The sequence below is a fragment of the Tympanuchus pallidicinctus genome, unplaced genomic scaffold, assembly GCF_026119805.1.
Source record: "Tympanuchus pallidicinctus isolate F22 unplaced genomic scaffold, pur_lepc_1.0 scaffold9, whole genome shotgun sequence".
Taxonomy (NCBI): Eukaryota; Metazoa; Chordata; class Aves; order Galliformes; family Phasianidae; genus Tympanuchus; species Tympanuchus pallidicinctus.
In genome coordinates this window covers 14,055,856-14,070,195 of record NW_026294813.1, presented here as the reverse complement: position 1 = coordinate 14,070,195, position 14,340 = coordinate 14,055,856, and the positions used below count along the sequence as shown (strand labels likewise).

At 37.7% G+C, this 14,340-nt stretch overlaps 1 protein-coding gene across 1 annotated transcript in view; it reads right to left on the bottom strand.

The window, feature by feature from the left end:
• Positions 1-4,193: 4,193 nt before the first annotated feature.
• Positions 4,194-14,340, bottom strand: part of MTMR12 (myotubularin related protein 12) — a 33,989-nt gene continuing 23,842 nt past the window's right edge. The window contains exons 11-16 of the mRNA XM_052670582.1: positions 13,057-13,135; positions 11,359-11,429; positions 9,917-10,089; positions 9,069-9,236; positions 8,267-8,428; positions 4,194-7,239 (exon numbers count right to left, since the gene is read on the bottom strand). Of these exons, the coding sequence (XP_052526542.1) occupies positions 6,664-7,239; positions 8,267-8,428; positions 9,069-9,236; positions 9,917-10,089; positions 11,359-11,429; positions 13,057-13,135 (1,229 nt within the window). The 3' untranslated portion in view covers positions 4,194-6,663. The remainder of the gene's footprint in view (positions 7,240-8,266; positions 8,429-9,068; positions 9,237-9,916; positions 10,090-11,358; positions 11,430-13,056; positions 13,136-14,340) is intronic.

The window sequence follows — 14,340 nt, the reverse complement described above, 5'->3', positions numbered from 1 at the left end:
ATGGAAATAAGTGATTTTTGAGGCCTCTTCCAACCAAAACCACACTTAAATTCTAAGAATATAAAGTAAATTTCTTGGTGGCAAGAGCAGCTGTACACAATGTTATTCTGATAAAGACATCAATGTGTTTCAACTGGAGAATCATTTGCTTTGTGGGGGAAGTCCTCGCTGGCTTCAAAAGGGAAAGGATGTCTGCCAGTCTAGACAGAATAATAATGTTAGCAGCCAGCACCAATAGGGCTACTAATGCTTTAATAAGGTACAAAGATTATGAAGAATCATTTATGTTCGATCATTTCCTGTTGCCTGAGTCCAGGTCCCTGGTAATTATATCTCAGCTCTTTCTGTTACCTGCAGAGGCCTTGTGTATTCATGGAGCTTCTATTTAATACCGATACATTGAATAATGATTTTACTATTAATGTACTTCATTTCATTTCACTTCATTTCATTTCAGTAACTAGCCCTTTTTATCATCATCTCTGCCAGATAGCTATTCAACTGCAATTTGAATAATAAAAATGGGCCACTACCTGTGGAAAAGCACTGGGTGGATGAATAGCCTTGGAAAATTAGGGTCTTGGTCAGAAGGGAGAGACTTGCATGCTGCCCCTGGGATGGACAATGGGCTGCATATGGACAAAGCACGTCAAACACATTAAAACTAACAAGAAACAAGATGTGAGTGAGTAAAATATGCTGAAAACGAAGAGTAACCCCTCAGTTATGTATAACAAGAAGCTTAAATGAGAAAAGCAGAAATGCATCAGGAATCCAAAGTCACTTTCAGAGTGATGATTGTTTTCACATTACAAGTCAAAACATGATTTTTGCTTTTCAGCAGCCACAATCACTGCTAAATCACAACCCAGGCAGAATGATGATATTTAAAACATGCCCAAGTCCAAACCAAAGCACAGCCTGAGGAATGTGCCTGATGACTGCGGATCAGGCTGGCTTATTCTGCCTACCGTAGCTTCTTCCTGTAACAACCAGCTCAGATCCAGCGCAGATCTGATCACCCTGGAAGGCTTTTCAGGCAACCCAAAACCAAAGCTTCTTTTGTTTGGTTGGTGGCTTATTTTGTCTACTTTCGGTAGTGGTTTTGTGCTTCCTGTGTTTTCTTCTCAGAAGAGTTAAACAGCTATGTGTGCCATTTATGACCTTTCAAATAAATACACATTAGGTCTGGTTCCCAAAGTTTCTCTTTTTCAACAACATAGCAGCTCCAGAGCCATCTCTACTGCAGTTGTGATTCCACCTTCCCCTCCTGCTGTAATTAACAGTTGCCTGTTGGGAAAGTCACCCTCAAGCAATCTGCCATAGATGTTTCCCTTGCACAACCATGGTGTGATACATCAGCAAGCTGATGTAATAGAAAACTAATCTACAACAGCAAAATATTTATTTCTATACAATCATGTGGCAGCCAAACTAACAGCTGGGCAGCAGGAGCACACTGCTGGGTAGCGCTCAGCAGGAGTCCCTCAAGCAGCAGATGCCCCACATCAGATGCAACCCAAACCCAGGCAGTCAGGCACCCAGGATTCCTCGAGGCAGACATCAACCCTGCAAAGTACTGAAAGTTTCCAGAAGCCACGTTGCATTAGAAAACATGGTTTGGGATTACCAGCCTGTGTTTTCTTTATGCAGTTTCCATCTAGGAAAAATAACACACAACAGGATTTTATTTATTCTAAATATTTACTCTTAATTACAGGACAACTACTAGAGCTGCCATGCTCCATACTGACACAGAAGTGAGGGATCTTGCAATCTGAAAACCTGCACATTAATTGTCATGAGTTAGGACATCTGCAGCACTCCCTTACCTGGCTTTCACGTGTTCTTACCATTTCAGAATGCAGAAGGAAAAACCACAGCATGTGTAAACTCAATCTTTTTCAAACTTCATCGAAGAGCTTTCATGAGAGCGTGTCAAGAAAGAGTTGTTTAAGAGTGAACTCACAGTAGAAAGCTTGAGCTGGGAAAATATAAAGTGGAGGAAGTGACTTTGTTAGAAACAGATAGTATTTATCTGTGTATGAGGAACTTGGTAAGAGGAATTCTGTTTTGTACATTGAGGTCACGGTGAAAGCTGTGCTTCATGTTTTTGTGGTGATGCAAGAAATGAGCTCTCCGTATAAAGTCTTTTTATCTGTCATCACGTCCATAAACATTCTTTAAAACAATGTTTGTAGAAACAGAAAGAAGAAGTGAATCCTACTCACTGAAATTGAGCGAGCTACCAGCCCACAGGCTTGGCACTGTTTACAAAATATGTGAAGATTTACACTTAATTATCAAAACTGTACATTAATTCTAGCTCCGTTAACTGTTACTGATTTCTCTTTTTTCTTCTTTTTTTTTTTCTTTCCAGAATGGGAATACTATTAACAAGGATTTTAAGTGTCTTTCAGAAGCCATAAAAATGCCATCTGATTCCCAGGAAAATCAAAAGGTTCCCAAGACTGAATTTGGGCTCCTACAATAAAATGAAAGAAGTATTTCAGAACACAGAAACAGACATTAACCAAGACAAATAAAAATTTTGTGGCATAACACGTGATATTTGATCTGACTGTAAATGAGCGGACTTTCCTATCTGAAAGTTGCATTCATTTTTGTATGAACACCACATGCATGGGGTTTCTCACTCGTTCTCCCTAGTGACCACAGAGGACTGCTCACACTTCCTCTCCACCTACCTGTACCAGAGCTTTGGCAATCAGCTGGTAGTTCTGATCATGCTTAACAGAAATAGATTTCAAGTTAGTAGATACTAAGAAGCAGGCTGCAGACCACCTGGCCTGGCCAAGCCACCACAAGCCCATATATTCAGTCCCCCAGGAACAGAGTTACTGAAGTTGGCTTTTCAGCAAGTTACTAGCAATGACAGACTAACTGCAAACACTGCATCTCACTTCAGAACAGAGGAGATGAAGAGAGCGGAGATCGAAGGTGTCATGGTGTGAGCAGGGCTGGGACATGCCAGAAGGGATGGGGAATTTCAAGGAACAGCAGCACAGCCGGACAAGTCATCACTGTGGGAAAGCACTTTCCACGGTTCTGCTTTTTACAAAGCTATTGATCAAATGCTTTCCTAGGTAAACATAATGAGCCTGTTTCAAACAGCCAGGCAAAGCAATAGGGGAAATACTGCTTGTTTTGAAACAGCTATTTCTCAAATTCAAACAGCAGCTGTGTTCATCTTTTGTGCTCACTGCCTTCTGGGATACACCAGGTTCAGTGTTCTGCAAAGCCTGGCAAAAAGCATTTCTCACAGGGTAGTTTTACTATAAATAAAGGAAAAGAACATGGCCCCATCAGAAGGATCTTACCTCACACCCCTTTCAGTCACTAACTACAACATGGAAGAGCCAAAGGAGTTCTGAATAGGAAATGCTTTTGAAGATTCAAAATATTTCATTACTCCACCTCTTCTTTGTCACAGAAGAAGAAACACCTCAGGTAATTTATAAACCAAGTTTCATGCAAAACATGAGTATCAGGCAGTAAGCACTGTATACAAAGCTTCCAGCTCAAGACTTGAAGAAAGGAAACCTCTGTGTGACCCATTGGCCAAACATATTGGCAAGACACGCACTAGACTGTCATACTAACTCCTGAAATGGTTATGCTTATGTGCTTTGAACAAGGAATGAAAAAGCTTTAATTGCAGGAAGAGAACAGGAGGATGACCGGATGTAAGTACCTTTATAAAGCACTCGGATTCCAGAAAGGCATGCAGCATAGCTGAGCACATTCACTACAGTGAATGCCATCTCAAAGCCAAGTGGTCAAAGTACACACAGGGATCTGAGATGTGGGTGAGGCTGTGGCACACCTTGTGTTACAATGCAACCCAGCACCCTGCTGCTGTGCCTGTTCCAACAGCAAATTCTTCTTAAACCTCACAGCAATTTTATATGTTCTCTTTAAGAAATTATTTTTGAGTGATTCGTGCTCACGCAGGGCAGAAACTAGTAATATGTCACCTCTGGAAAAAATAAATTACGTTTTTCTTTTGTACTCTATAGTTTACCATGACCAGCACCCGACCTGGACTCAGAACACGTTCAGTTTGAGGAATACACAGCCACTGTAATTTCAGGAAGTTCCTGTGCTAACACACTAAGAACAATGCTCCTCTTTGAAATGGGGAAACAACTCAATGAAAGACAAGCACACCATTGTGAATGAAAAAATTTAATAGATCCCCAAAACAGTTAAGATTGCAGTATTTTAATAGATCCCCAAAAAATGCCATTCGGCAGACACGCTCTAGATCAGTTCAGCAGCTTACCATAGTCATCCTATGGCATTGCACTGACTTTTGATCTTTTCTGAACTGATACACTCGTCCTACAGCATAGCCAGGTCAAAACTGTACAGCATCCTCTCCTTAAGTCTGCAAATACCCTGTGTACAACTCAACAAGCCTTGACACTGCGATTGTCAAGTTCACTACAATTTAAAGTGTCATTTTGCAAAACAGAGCTTAAACATACATTGTCATTTCAAGATAAATATGACAAAGTATATTTTATTGACACTCTCCACACTGCCCACTAAAGAGGAAAAAGAGTTGCATTTATTTTTTTAAGCCAACTATACAATTTCTAGATCGCATTCAGTGTAAAAACTTGGAGGTATAAACAGAAGTTGAGTGAAAATATTAAGTACGTTTCCAATCCTGCAGTGCAGAAAACCAACAACAATGGTATTTACTCTACATTAGAAGTGTTCCTATGTTCAATTCCACATATATGCTTCTGCCTCTATATAGATTTCTGATAACTTATGTACAAATCAGATGTCCAACATCTGTAATATAAATATGTAATCTTTAGGACTCAGCCACAGTAATAGTTTGATCAAAAGTACAGAAAATTTCATGTAATAGATTTTTTTTCTAATGACAGTGTTTAAAAACCCCCTGAATCCGAATGACCTTAGAATGACGTATATTTCTTCTCTACAAAAATGCATTGCTCAAACACACAAAATCATTGGATAAATGGATCGCTTGAGCTACACTAAGGTCAGAATGACATGTGCTGGGCAGCCCATTCCAATAAACGCCAGCTGTACAAACAGCAACGAGATATATGTCAAAGCAGAAAGGAAAAGTACTAGCATATTTTTAAACAAACTGCTACAAATTCAGGCTACTAAGATTAAGGCAATCAGCAGTTGAAAAGCTTCAATTTGGCATAGAGTTGCAGCAAGATCTCTCCCTCCCCCCACTTATACATTTCTTTTAACATTAATATTTTGAAAGAGCTGCAGATGATCTTTTATTACACGTATGAAGTACAATTCACTGTGAAGTGACTGATGTGTAACTCTGATTAATAACCCTGATTACATTGAGCTGCTCAAATTTTAAAGTGTTAGTTTTACTATTTAAATTTTCCAGCATGGATTTCTAAATCATACAGAGAATATTCAACATCCACCATCTCAAATTAACTGATACTATGATTTGCATTTATTCTTGGGGTACTCTACCATTTAAGGGCTCAAAATAGATTTGACAGTCAGATAGCACTCAACTTTACAAAGGACAGTTACTTGCAGCAAAAATACTTTTTATATAAACATACACACAGTAGATCAAAAAATCAACAGGCTTTTCTTTATGGCTTTTTTCACTGAGGTACTGTTAGAACATCCAGTAACAGGATGCATATGTTTGTAGGGTATGAAAGCCACATTCATAATCTGTACCACTAACTCATGTCAAGTGGCAACAGACTGCAAATTCAAGACTGCCTTCCCTTCCGTGTAGAGGTCTCAGTGCAAAGCTTCAGAAAGCCGCAAAGGCAACTGGCATATGCAGAGAAATTAGAGTAAAAAAATTTTCACATCTAAAGGAGAGGAAAAGAATATCCATAATAAACTAGAATCTCTGTCAGGTCGTTTCCTACAATCAACAGCAAGCACTTGGGACTTAATTTTCCAAGGCAGCAAGGGAGTATGACAGCAGACACAACAGGTCTTGAAATGTTTAGTTTAGCTCTTGCACCTGATCTTTAAGCTAAGTGCAAGCAGAGCCTTAGGAAAGCCAAGCTGCTATTATACCACTACACAAGGTGAAGTTCTGCAAGCCAATGATAAACACTGTCAGAAAGGATGAGGCTGACAAGCACATGACTTCATTTGATGCCACATCAGACAGAAATCCCCAAGTTCTATTCTCAGCTGTAAAAGCTTATGTTGGAAAGCACGTTTAGTTTCACCTTGCCTTCTTTATTTCACATGATGGACAACTGCAGATGTATTTATTAATAATTCCTGTTAGCTTTTAGCACAAAAGGAACAATGTTTAATGTTAAGCAAGTCTGCAGATTCCTCACAACTGCTGCAGTATGCATTTAGTATTCTACCTCTGAATCATAATTATTTTTTTTTTTTTTTTTGCATAAAGCAGCCACGTGGTGCTGCTACACTTGTTTTTCTTTTACACATATACTAAAAATGTGTTTCTGCAATAAATACTGTCAGAGTGAAATGGAAGTTCAAAATATACTCAGCCAAGTTTCCTTTACCCTACAGACCCACTCAGCAGGCTGTAGATACTCGAGTTCTTTAGATTAGGATACAGCAAAACATCTTAAACTCAGCTTAATCACATACATACTTAAATGTATATACACTTTATAACATATCACTACTTAGATCAACAAATTCATCATCTCTCTTGACCAAGTCATCCTCATCTTCCAAGTCTTTCCAGGTGCTAGTGGGTAAAGCTGGTTTGACAGACTGTCTCTGAAGTAAAGCAAAAGGAAACAAAGACGACAAACGGGCAGAATTTCTCAGCGTTGGAACACCATGTATGTCTCCAGAAACAGCCTGACTATGTTCTTCATCCATTTTCACCTGCAAGTTTTGCACTTCCTCCATCAAGTCCAAAATCTTGGCAGCTGTGGCTATTGTACCACCGCCATGAAGCTGTGCTTCAGGAATCCATCGTAAATAGCGTTGCGCCCAGACTTTGATTTCAGGTCCATCGATGCGAGGCAACAGAAGACCGTGATAATCAACAGGCTTACTATGCCAGCTATCATAAAACTCCCTGAAGCTATTTGGAGGTTCATCTGAAGAATTAATGAACTTGCCAATTCTTTTACCCAGAATGTTTTTAATTAGATGATCTGTTTCCTCCCTGAAAAATCCTCTCTTTGGGGAAGATTTTGTTTGTGTCAGTGGCAAAGAAAGCTGCCGCTGATGCTTGAAGGGGAAAAAGAAAATAAAAATATACAAAGATAAATATTGATGAGACTTTAAAAATCTTCAGCAGAAGAAAAACATTGAAACTGTGTTCATAAAACAAGTAAAAATCGATGAAGTGACTTAAACACAGCCTTGTCTTTGCTATGGTGTCTGAAACTGCTACTCCTCATGGCTAATGCATCAAATAACTCATACAGCATTCTGTATTTGCATCTACTTTCCCTGCAACTATAGCAGTGAAGTAACACTGAATAAAGCATTCCTTGAAACAGGAAAATGCCCTTCATACAAGCATTACAGATTTCCAAGTTTAATTTAAGATGGCCATATAAATCAAAGAGCATTTGACTTAGAAGTTTTTAATTCTATATTTCCTCATTACTTGCCACTTTACAGAAGCATATTATGCTGTATACCATAACGGTGCCACACCTGAGAATGCTTTAGTGCAGAAGAGACTTTAGACAAGAGGGAAACTACAGAACAGCCACCCCAAATAAGTTGTTTCTTCTGAATTTATGTTATTTGCTAGTAATGAGGTGACCTACTCAATACTGCATATCCTTAACAGATGTTGTTTGTTCCTGGGTTTCACTGGGTTTTGTTTGTTTGTTTGTTTTTAAATACATGCACACACTCCCATTATACTCCGGGCAAAAATCAAGAAGTCAATTACAAGCCTGTTATGCGCTTCAATTAAGTACTCAGTGAAATAAAACAATAAAATAACTTAAAATCATTACAACTCACCTGGACATTAAGTCCCAGGAAGAAGTTAATAGTTGCATGCAAGTACAGTAGTAAGAAAAACTGTGCTGTGCACAGAAACCATGGAAGATTGATTGAAAAGCTGAGAGATGCGAGCAGCACTCAAGACCTAGATGAGTCTGAGTTGCACATATATTTTGTCAGTTAAAAGTTGACACTAATGTAAGCATGTTAGAAGTATGACTGAGTTGTACTTCTTTTCTTATTCGTAAATGATAGAAAGAACAGGTTAAGCAAAAAAAAAAGAAAATCTTACTTTGAATCGTGCAGTTTTCCGTTGGTTTTTTTCTGGTTTTGGTTTCTCTGCATAAAGAGGGTTGTTCAGAAAAGCCTGGGCCTTGAGATCAAATTGCACAGACCAGTCCCACACAGTAAGAAATCTGAAAGGACTGCTTTGTGCCTTCAGGATTTCACCAGTCTGCCAAAGCATTAAGACAGTTAGAAAGGATTTCTGACCAAGTTAAGGTGAAGTTTAGTAACATTCCGGAAGCTGGGCAGGAGATGAACTCAAACACAGAGGGCATGTCAGGAGTATGGAATAAACCTCTCTGTATTTCACTGCAGTCACGCAGTGATACCAATTTAAATTTTATGCTCAACACTTCATATGCTAAACAGTGATCTTCAATTTCTTAGGCTCTTTACTGCCTACTTCCACCTCCTTATGCTAGGGAAAAGCATTAACCGAATATAAATCCACAACCAAAAAACACTGATTTTAGAACAAAGCAGAGTACGTAACAGGAGAATTTTGTAGATAATTTATGCAGGACAGCTTAGGTTAAGGAGCTCAATTTTCACTGGAGAGTAACGAACATGGAACTACAGCTCCACACTAGAAGTTACAGATTTCTGAGTTATTTTCATCTTGTCATCACACACTCCGAAGTACTGAACATGACTCTCTAGACCCAAAGTTGAACTGACTCACCTCCAAGGCATCATTCTTCAATTAAATAAGGAAAAATATCCTACTAGTGATTTTTTTTTATATATATTCCTTGTCTATCAGACAAACTTGTTAGCCAGCACATAGCATACACAAAACAAACCCTTACCGTAGTAGTGTCTTTTTGATGTTGTGAGTTGAAGAAGAAAGTGCTGAATATAGGCACATAGAGGCTGTCCGACAAGACAGTCAAGTAAGTTTCTGTGAACTCAAATGCTGGAGGATACTGTTGTAACAACTGCCAGACACAGTTCAGCAAGAGCAGAAACACAGGAGCCTAAAAGAAAATATTGTATCAGTTTCACAAAAATAAAGTACGTTCTATCAAGCAGACCATTTATTTTTCAGTATTCAGCATCTACAAATCAAAGAACGCAACCTGGTGAATTACAGAATTGCTGTATACAACTTTGGCTGAACTCTGCAGCATCATCTGAGTGGCCCCAAGCCATCTATTTGAAGAAGGGAGCAACACTTTCTAAGCTGAATTTGTACATATTAGCTCACTATAGAAGGCTGTAAGGGAGCCGCTTTCAAAGTTGCAAAACTAGTTAGTAACAACTGTTAATTAGAATTGAGCAGTTTACACCTATGATTTCCATTCTTTACAGCAATCTGATTCATTCCCAAAATACAAACATATGAAGCTGTGACAAAAATTCATAAGTCACTTGAGTTATTTCTACAGATGTTAACCATTTAACAGTTTAAAAGGATATAAGATGCGAATCTTTTTTGAAAGGCTCAAAGACTGAAGTTAAATTTCATGTTTATTCTTTAGTTATAAAGACGTTGCTGAACTTTAAATAGCAGAAACACTAACACTGTACAAAGTATTGACCCGTGAAGCAGAAAAAAAAACAAAAGAGCTTCTGGATGGATAGCCAAGCCCCTCCTTATGCTGACTAGAATTTTAAATATCAGGTAAGGAAAATTAAAGAAAAATAAATATCATACCTCTTCTTTGTCACTTCTATGTAAATGATTACAACGATCCAAAAAGCCATGTCCTCCAATTACCCACTCCTTCTGAATAAGGCTCTGAAATCCCAATTTTGTTCTGCTGTATGAATCCATCATCACTTGAACCAGACTGGAGATTACACAGCACAGATCAGTAGCACTCTCTTCTACAAAAGAGAAGACAAATCTGTATTGTCTATACCATTCCTTAAGCTTTGGATAACAAAGCAAAGAATTACTAACTGCACGTTACTAAACAAAACTGTATTTCAAAACACAGAAGCACAAAATTCCTCACAAGTTATATAACAGAGACATTAAATCTGTATTTCTAATACTGATTGTCTTTTTCCTCCTGAAAACAAAGGTTTTTGGACACATATGCAAGACAAAATAGAAAGGAAACTTTCAATACTCTAATTTAGATCCCTACTCCTTTTAGTCTTCCACAGTGCACACACTGCCTCCTTCTGCCTTCAACTATTAGGCCTGCTACTCAATCCTCACCCCTTTGTTCTGCATGCATCTTTTCACAAGGAGGGGCTGTGACTTAAAGTATCCCTAAATGCACACAAGAGACATAGGGTAAGGAGTGTACAACAGTGCTGAAATTGGCCCCTTGTGCAATATCCATCCTCTGCCATTCACATGCCTTTGAGAAACATCTTCCAGAGCTAGGTTTCTCAAATGGTAATGTGGTGAAAAATCCCTTAACTCTTAATAGAAAAAGTGTGTTGGTTAACATTATGTTTGGTTTTTCATGTGAGTACTTTCATCAGTCTGGGCAAACGCACTGCTCAAGATGTGCACAGTAAGCATACACTTTAGTAAAGTGATTTTTTTTTAATTTATATATATTATTTATTTATAATTATATATATATATAATTATAATTATATAATATATAATTATATATATATAATTATTTATTTATTTATATATATTAGTGTGCATCTAGAGCAAAAATAATGCTTTACAAAGTTCTTATTCTCAATGTTTTGTGTGAAGCTCATCTCCTCTCTTCAATCTCAAAATACAGCAGAAGACCATAAAAATAAGTTAGTAAATGAGAACATAAACAACAGACAATATGACTTGCATGAAAGTTTATGAACAGCTTTCTCATTCGCAGTGTATTCCTCTTAGCTTTGAACTATGCTTATTAAATGTTTCCTTCTGTTTTTTTCCTGTTTGTTTGTCCTATTGCTTGTTTTGTTTTTAGACTACTGAAAGTATTTCCAGGAATGTGTGATCTTCAGCATTCTTAAAGTAGCAGACACTTATCAATTGTACCAACTTCTACCATAATTAAGAACTGACAGCTTAAGCTACATTTAAAGAACTTCAAAAAGAAAAATCAGAACTATTTCTATAAATAAGATAGTTTATTGAAATTTAAAATAATATAAAATAGGACAATCTCATCAATTTCTTACCGATAAGGAGGACATTTGTATGCTGCCTCTCCAGACACTCAACAACTTCTATAGCTTTCTTCAAGACTCGCCTATTGTGGTATAGAAAAGTTTAGTTTAACTATTAAGATGTTAGCTAGTTAGCTATTAAGATGTTTACTTTTTTGTTTTAAAGTAGCCTCCTAAAAAGTAGTTAAAATATACTATTGAAACTTGCTTATTCTTGTAATATAAAACTTCACTCATCTTCTACAGATGAAGCATTTAATTTCAACATCAAGCTTCCAGGAGATATCCTTATTTCACAATCAATCGTGTGTTTCCACTGTTAGCTCTGTACATACCTCATATACAGTACTTGATTCTGAATCTGTACAAATCATTATGTACATTGAAGATTTCTATTGCTAAGATCCAAATCTTTATCCCAGTACACTGCCTCACTTATTTTCCAACCTACTATATGGTATGTTTCTCCCACAACCTCTGTTTGAGCAACAGAGGGGAAGACCAGCAATCAGATGTTGTAAGCATGCAGACAGTGCTTACTCAGAGATTATCATTAAACACAGATGACCGAATGGAGTTAAAGATCATGTAAAAATAGACTTACTCTACTGGTTTCTAGTCCTAACTCTTCATGAAGTTGGCATTTTCTGAAAATGTTTGCATGCACATGAGGATTCTTGCAACTGATTAGGCCACTAACAGAAGCTAACAGTTTAGTCTCTAATTGTAAAGCTGTCAGATTCTTCGGTGTACTTGAGAAGGCATTCCTACTGACTCCAAGAGCCAAGAATAGGCTCAGAAAGTAACTGCATCCAAGTATAGAACTGAACAGTCTCAAAAGCAGTCTAAGGATAGGAACTTGGGCTGGTATGTACTTCAGCTAAATTATGAGTTATGTCAACAGATTTCCCAATATATGACCTTCACTAGAACCTCTCATTCAATCAGTGTCAGTATTTGTTGATTATTATTCCGCACAGAATGAAGTTAAGCTCACTGCAAAAAAGCTGAAGAAGTACTTCATGATAACAAGCTGATCACAGAATAAGCCAACAGATAATTCAGACAACACAAAATAACACTGAAAACAAATAAAAAAACCTCAACATTCCACTACACCAAGCCTTATGCCAGCCAACACCATTCCAAGACTTACTCACTGTGGACTGCTGAGAGAAGAAAAAGAACTTGAGGAACAATCAGGAGAGGAAGGGGACAAAACTGAGAACAACTGTCATTTTATTAATCTGTGGAGGGCTAACATCTTGAATACTGCAGTTCATCCCATCCTAAAGGATATTACAGAAGTAGAGAGTACAGAGAATGGCAAGGCAAGTCAGAGACATGGAACAGGTTTCAAGCAAGAAAGAAAGAATACTTCAGTTTGGAAAGAAGCTAAATACAAGAAGGAAATTTACAGATATATAGTTTTAAGAGATTTCCTCAAAGAACTGTAATTGGAATGATCTGCTGCTTCTCCCAATCTTTTAAAAGTGAGGTGCTTCACACAATTCTGCATTGTTGAAATGGTGAACTACATTGTAGAAATTAGATAAATAGGACCGTAGTATTGCCTTAGTTTCCTGAAATATGAAGATGTTCTTCACCTTTCCAGTAGGAAAGAAAATTTTTGAAAACCCTCAAAATTCAAATTCAATTAGAAATTCAATTAGCAGCAATCTGAAAACAAGAGTTATAGGTATAGCAAACCTGATGATCTCTAGCCAGTTTGTGCTCTCCAACAATGAAAACCATTTCACATCAGTTGCCCAGAAGTCTGTACTGTTATCTGAACAAAACAAGAAAAGCAGTTTACTCATAAGTAGCACTAAGTAATAGGCATCTGTTATATTACTTCTCAGTTACAAAGGATTACACAACAACTAATGCTGAGTCAGTAAATCATAGCTACTGTTAAAGCTGACACTTGATTTATAACTAAACAAGGAAGTAAAGCAGTCTTGCAAATACCAGTAAAGCTTTGTAGCAAGAAGACTTTTAGAAGACTTGCACAGTAACCAAACCAAGGAAAGAAACTTGTTGACAATATGGGAAAAGTTTAATAAGATGAGACAAAGTATTACTTCTGATTTGAATTTCAGGTGTCTTGACTTTAAAGTATGATCTATGTAAATCTTAACATAAGAAGGTAGGACTTTGAAAGTGACTAACACTGAAACCAGAAATACAAATGGGTTGTAAAAAGGTGGCTAGAAAAATTTATGAGATGGAAAAATATCAGGAAAAGTTGTAAACAGTTCACTGGAACTGTTAACAGACAGAAAAAAAAAAAGGAAAAAAAAGCAGCATTAAAGCACATAAAAAAAAGAGAATAGCTAGGATCAACCAGAGGCCGGTGTCATATCAGGAAGTCATAATTCCTATGAACCTCACTAAAATGTTTGTAGCTGGTTAAACACAATCTAAATTTCTACTGCTTTTATTTTTTGCATAATCAATATTCAGAAACTGAAAGGCTCTCTCTAGGCCTATATGGCCACAGAACCACCAAGTTGGAAAAGACCTCCAAGATCCTGCAGTCCAACCATCCAACTGCCACCAATGTTTCTCCACTAAACCATGTCCCCCTTGGAACAACATCTCAATATCTCATGAGCACCTCCAGGGACGGTGACTCCACCTCCTCCCTGGGCAGTCCGATCCAACAGCTGACAACTCTTTCTAGGTTGGAAAAGCCTCCAAAATCATTGGTGCAATCATTAATTGAGCACAGCCAGTTGGATGAAGAATATGACAGACTCTAGCCTGCAATGGATGAGATGGAGGAGAACACAGCCAATTCAGCAGCAAGCAGCTCACGAACTTAAAGTTCTGCAGAATCAGCTTAGCCAATGCAGAAATGCCCTGGAGTGTTCTGAGGAGTTGCTGAGACTTGATGCACAGTCACTGGACATAAAAGGGACTGTCAAATTCTCACAGGTTGTCAGACAAATAAATTCACAACGTTTTCAGCATTGCACAGCGCTGAAATCA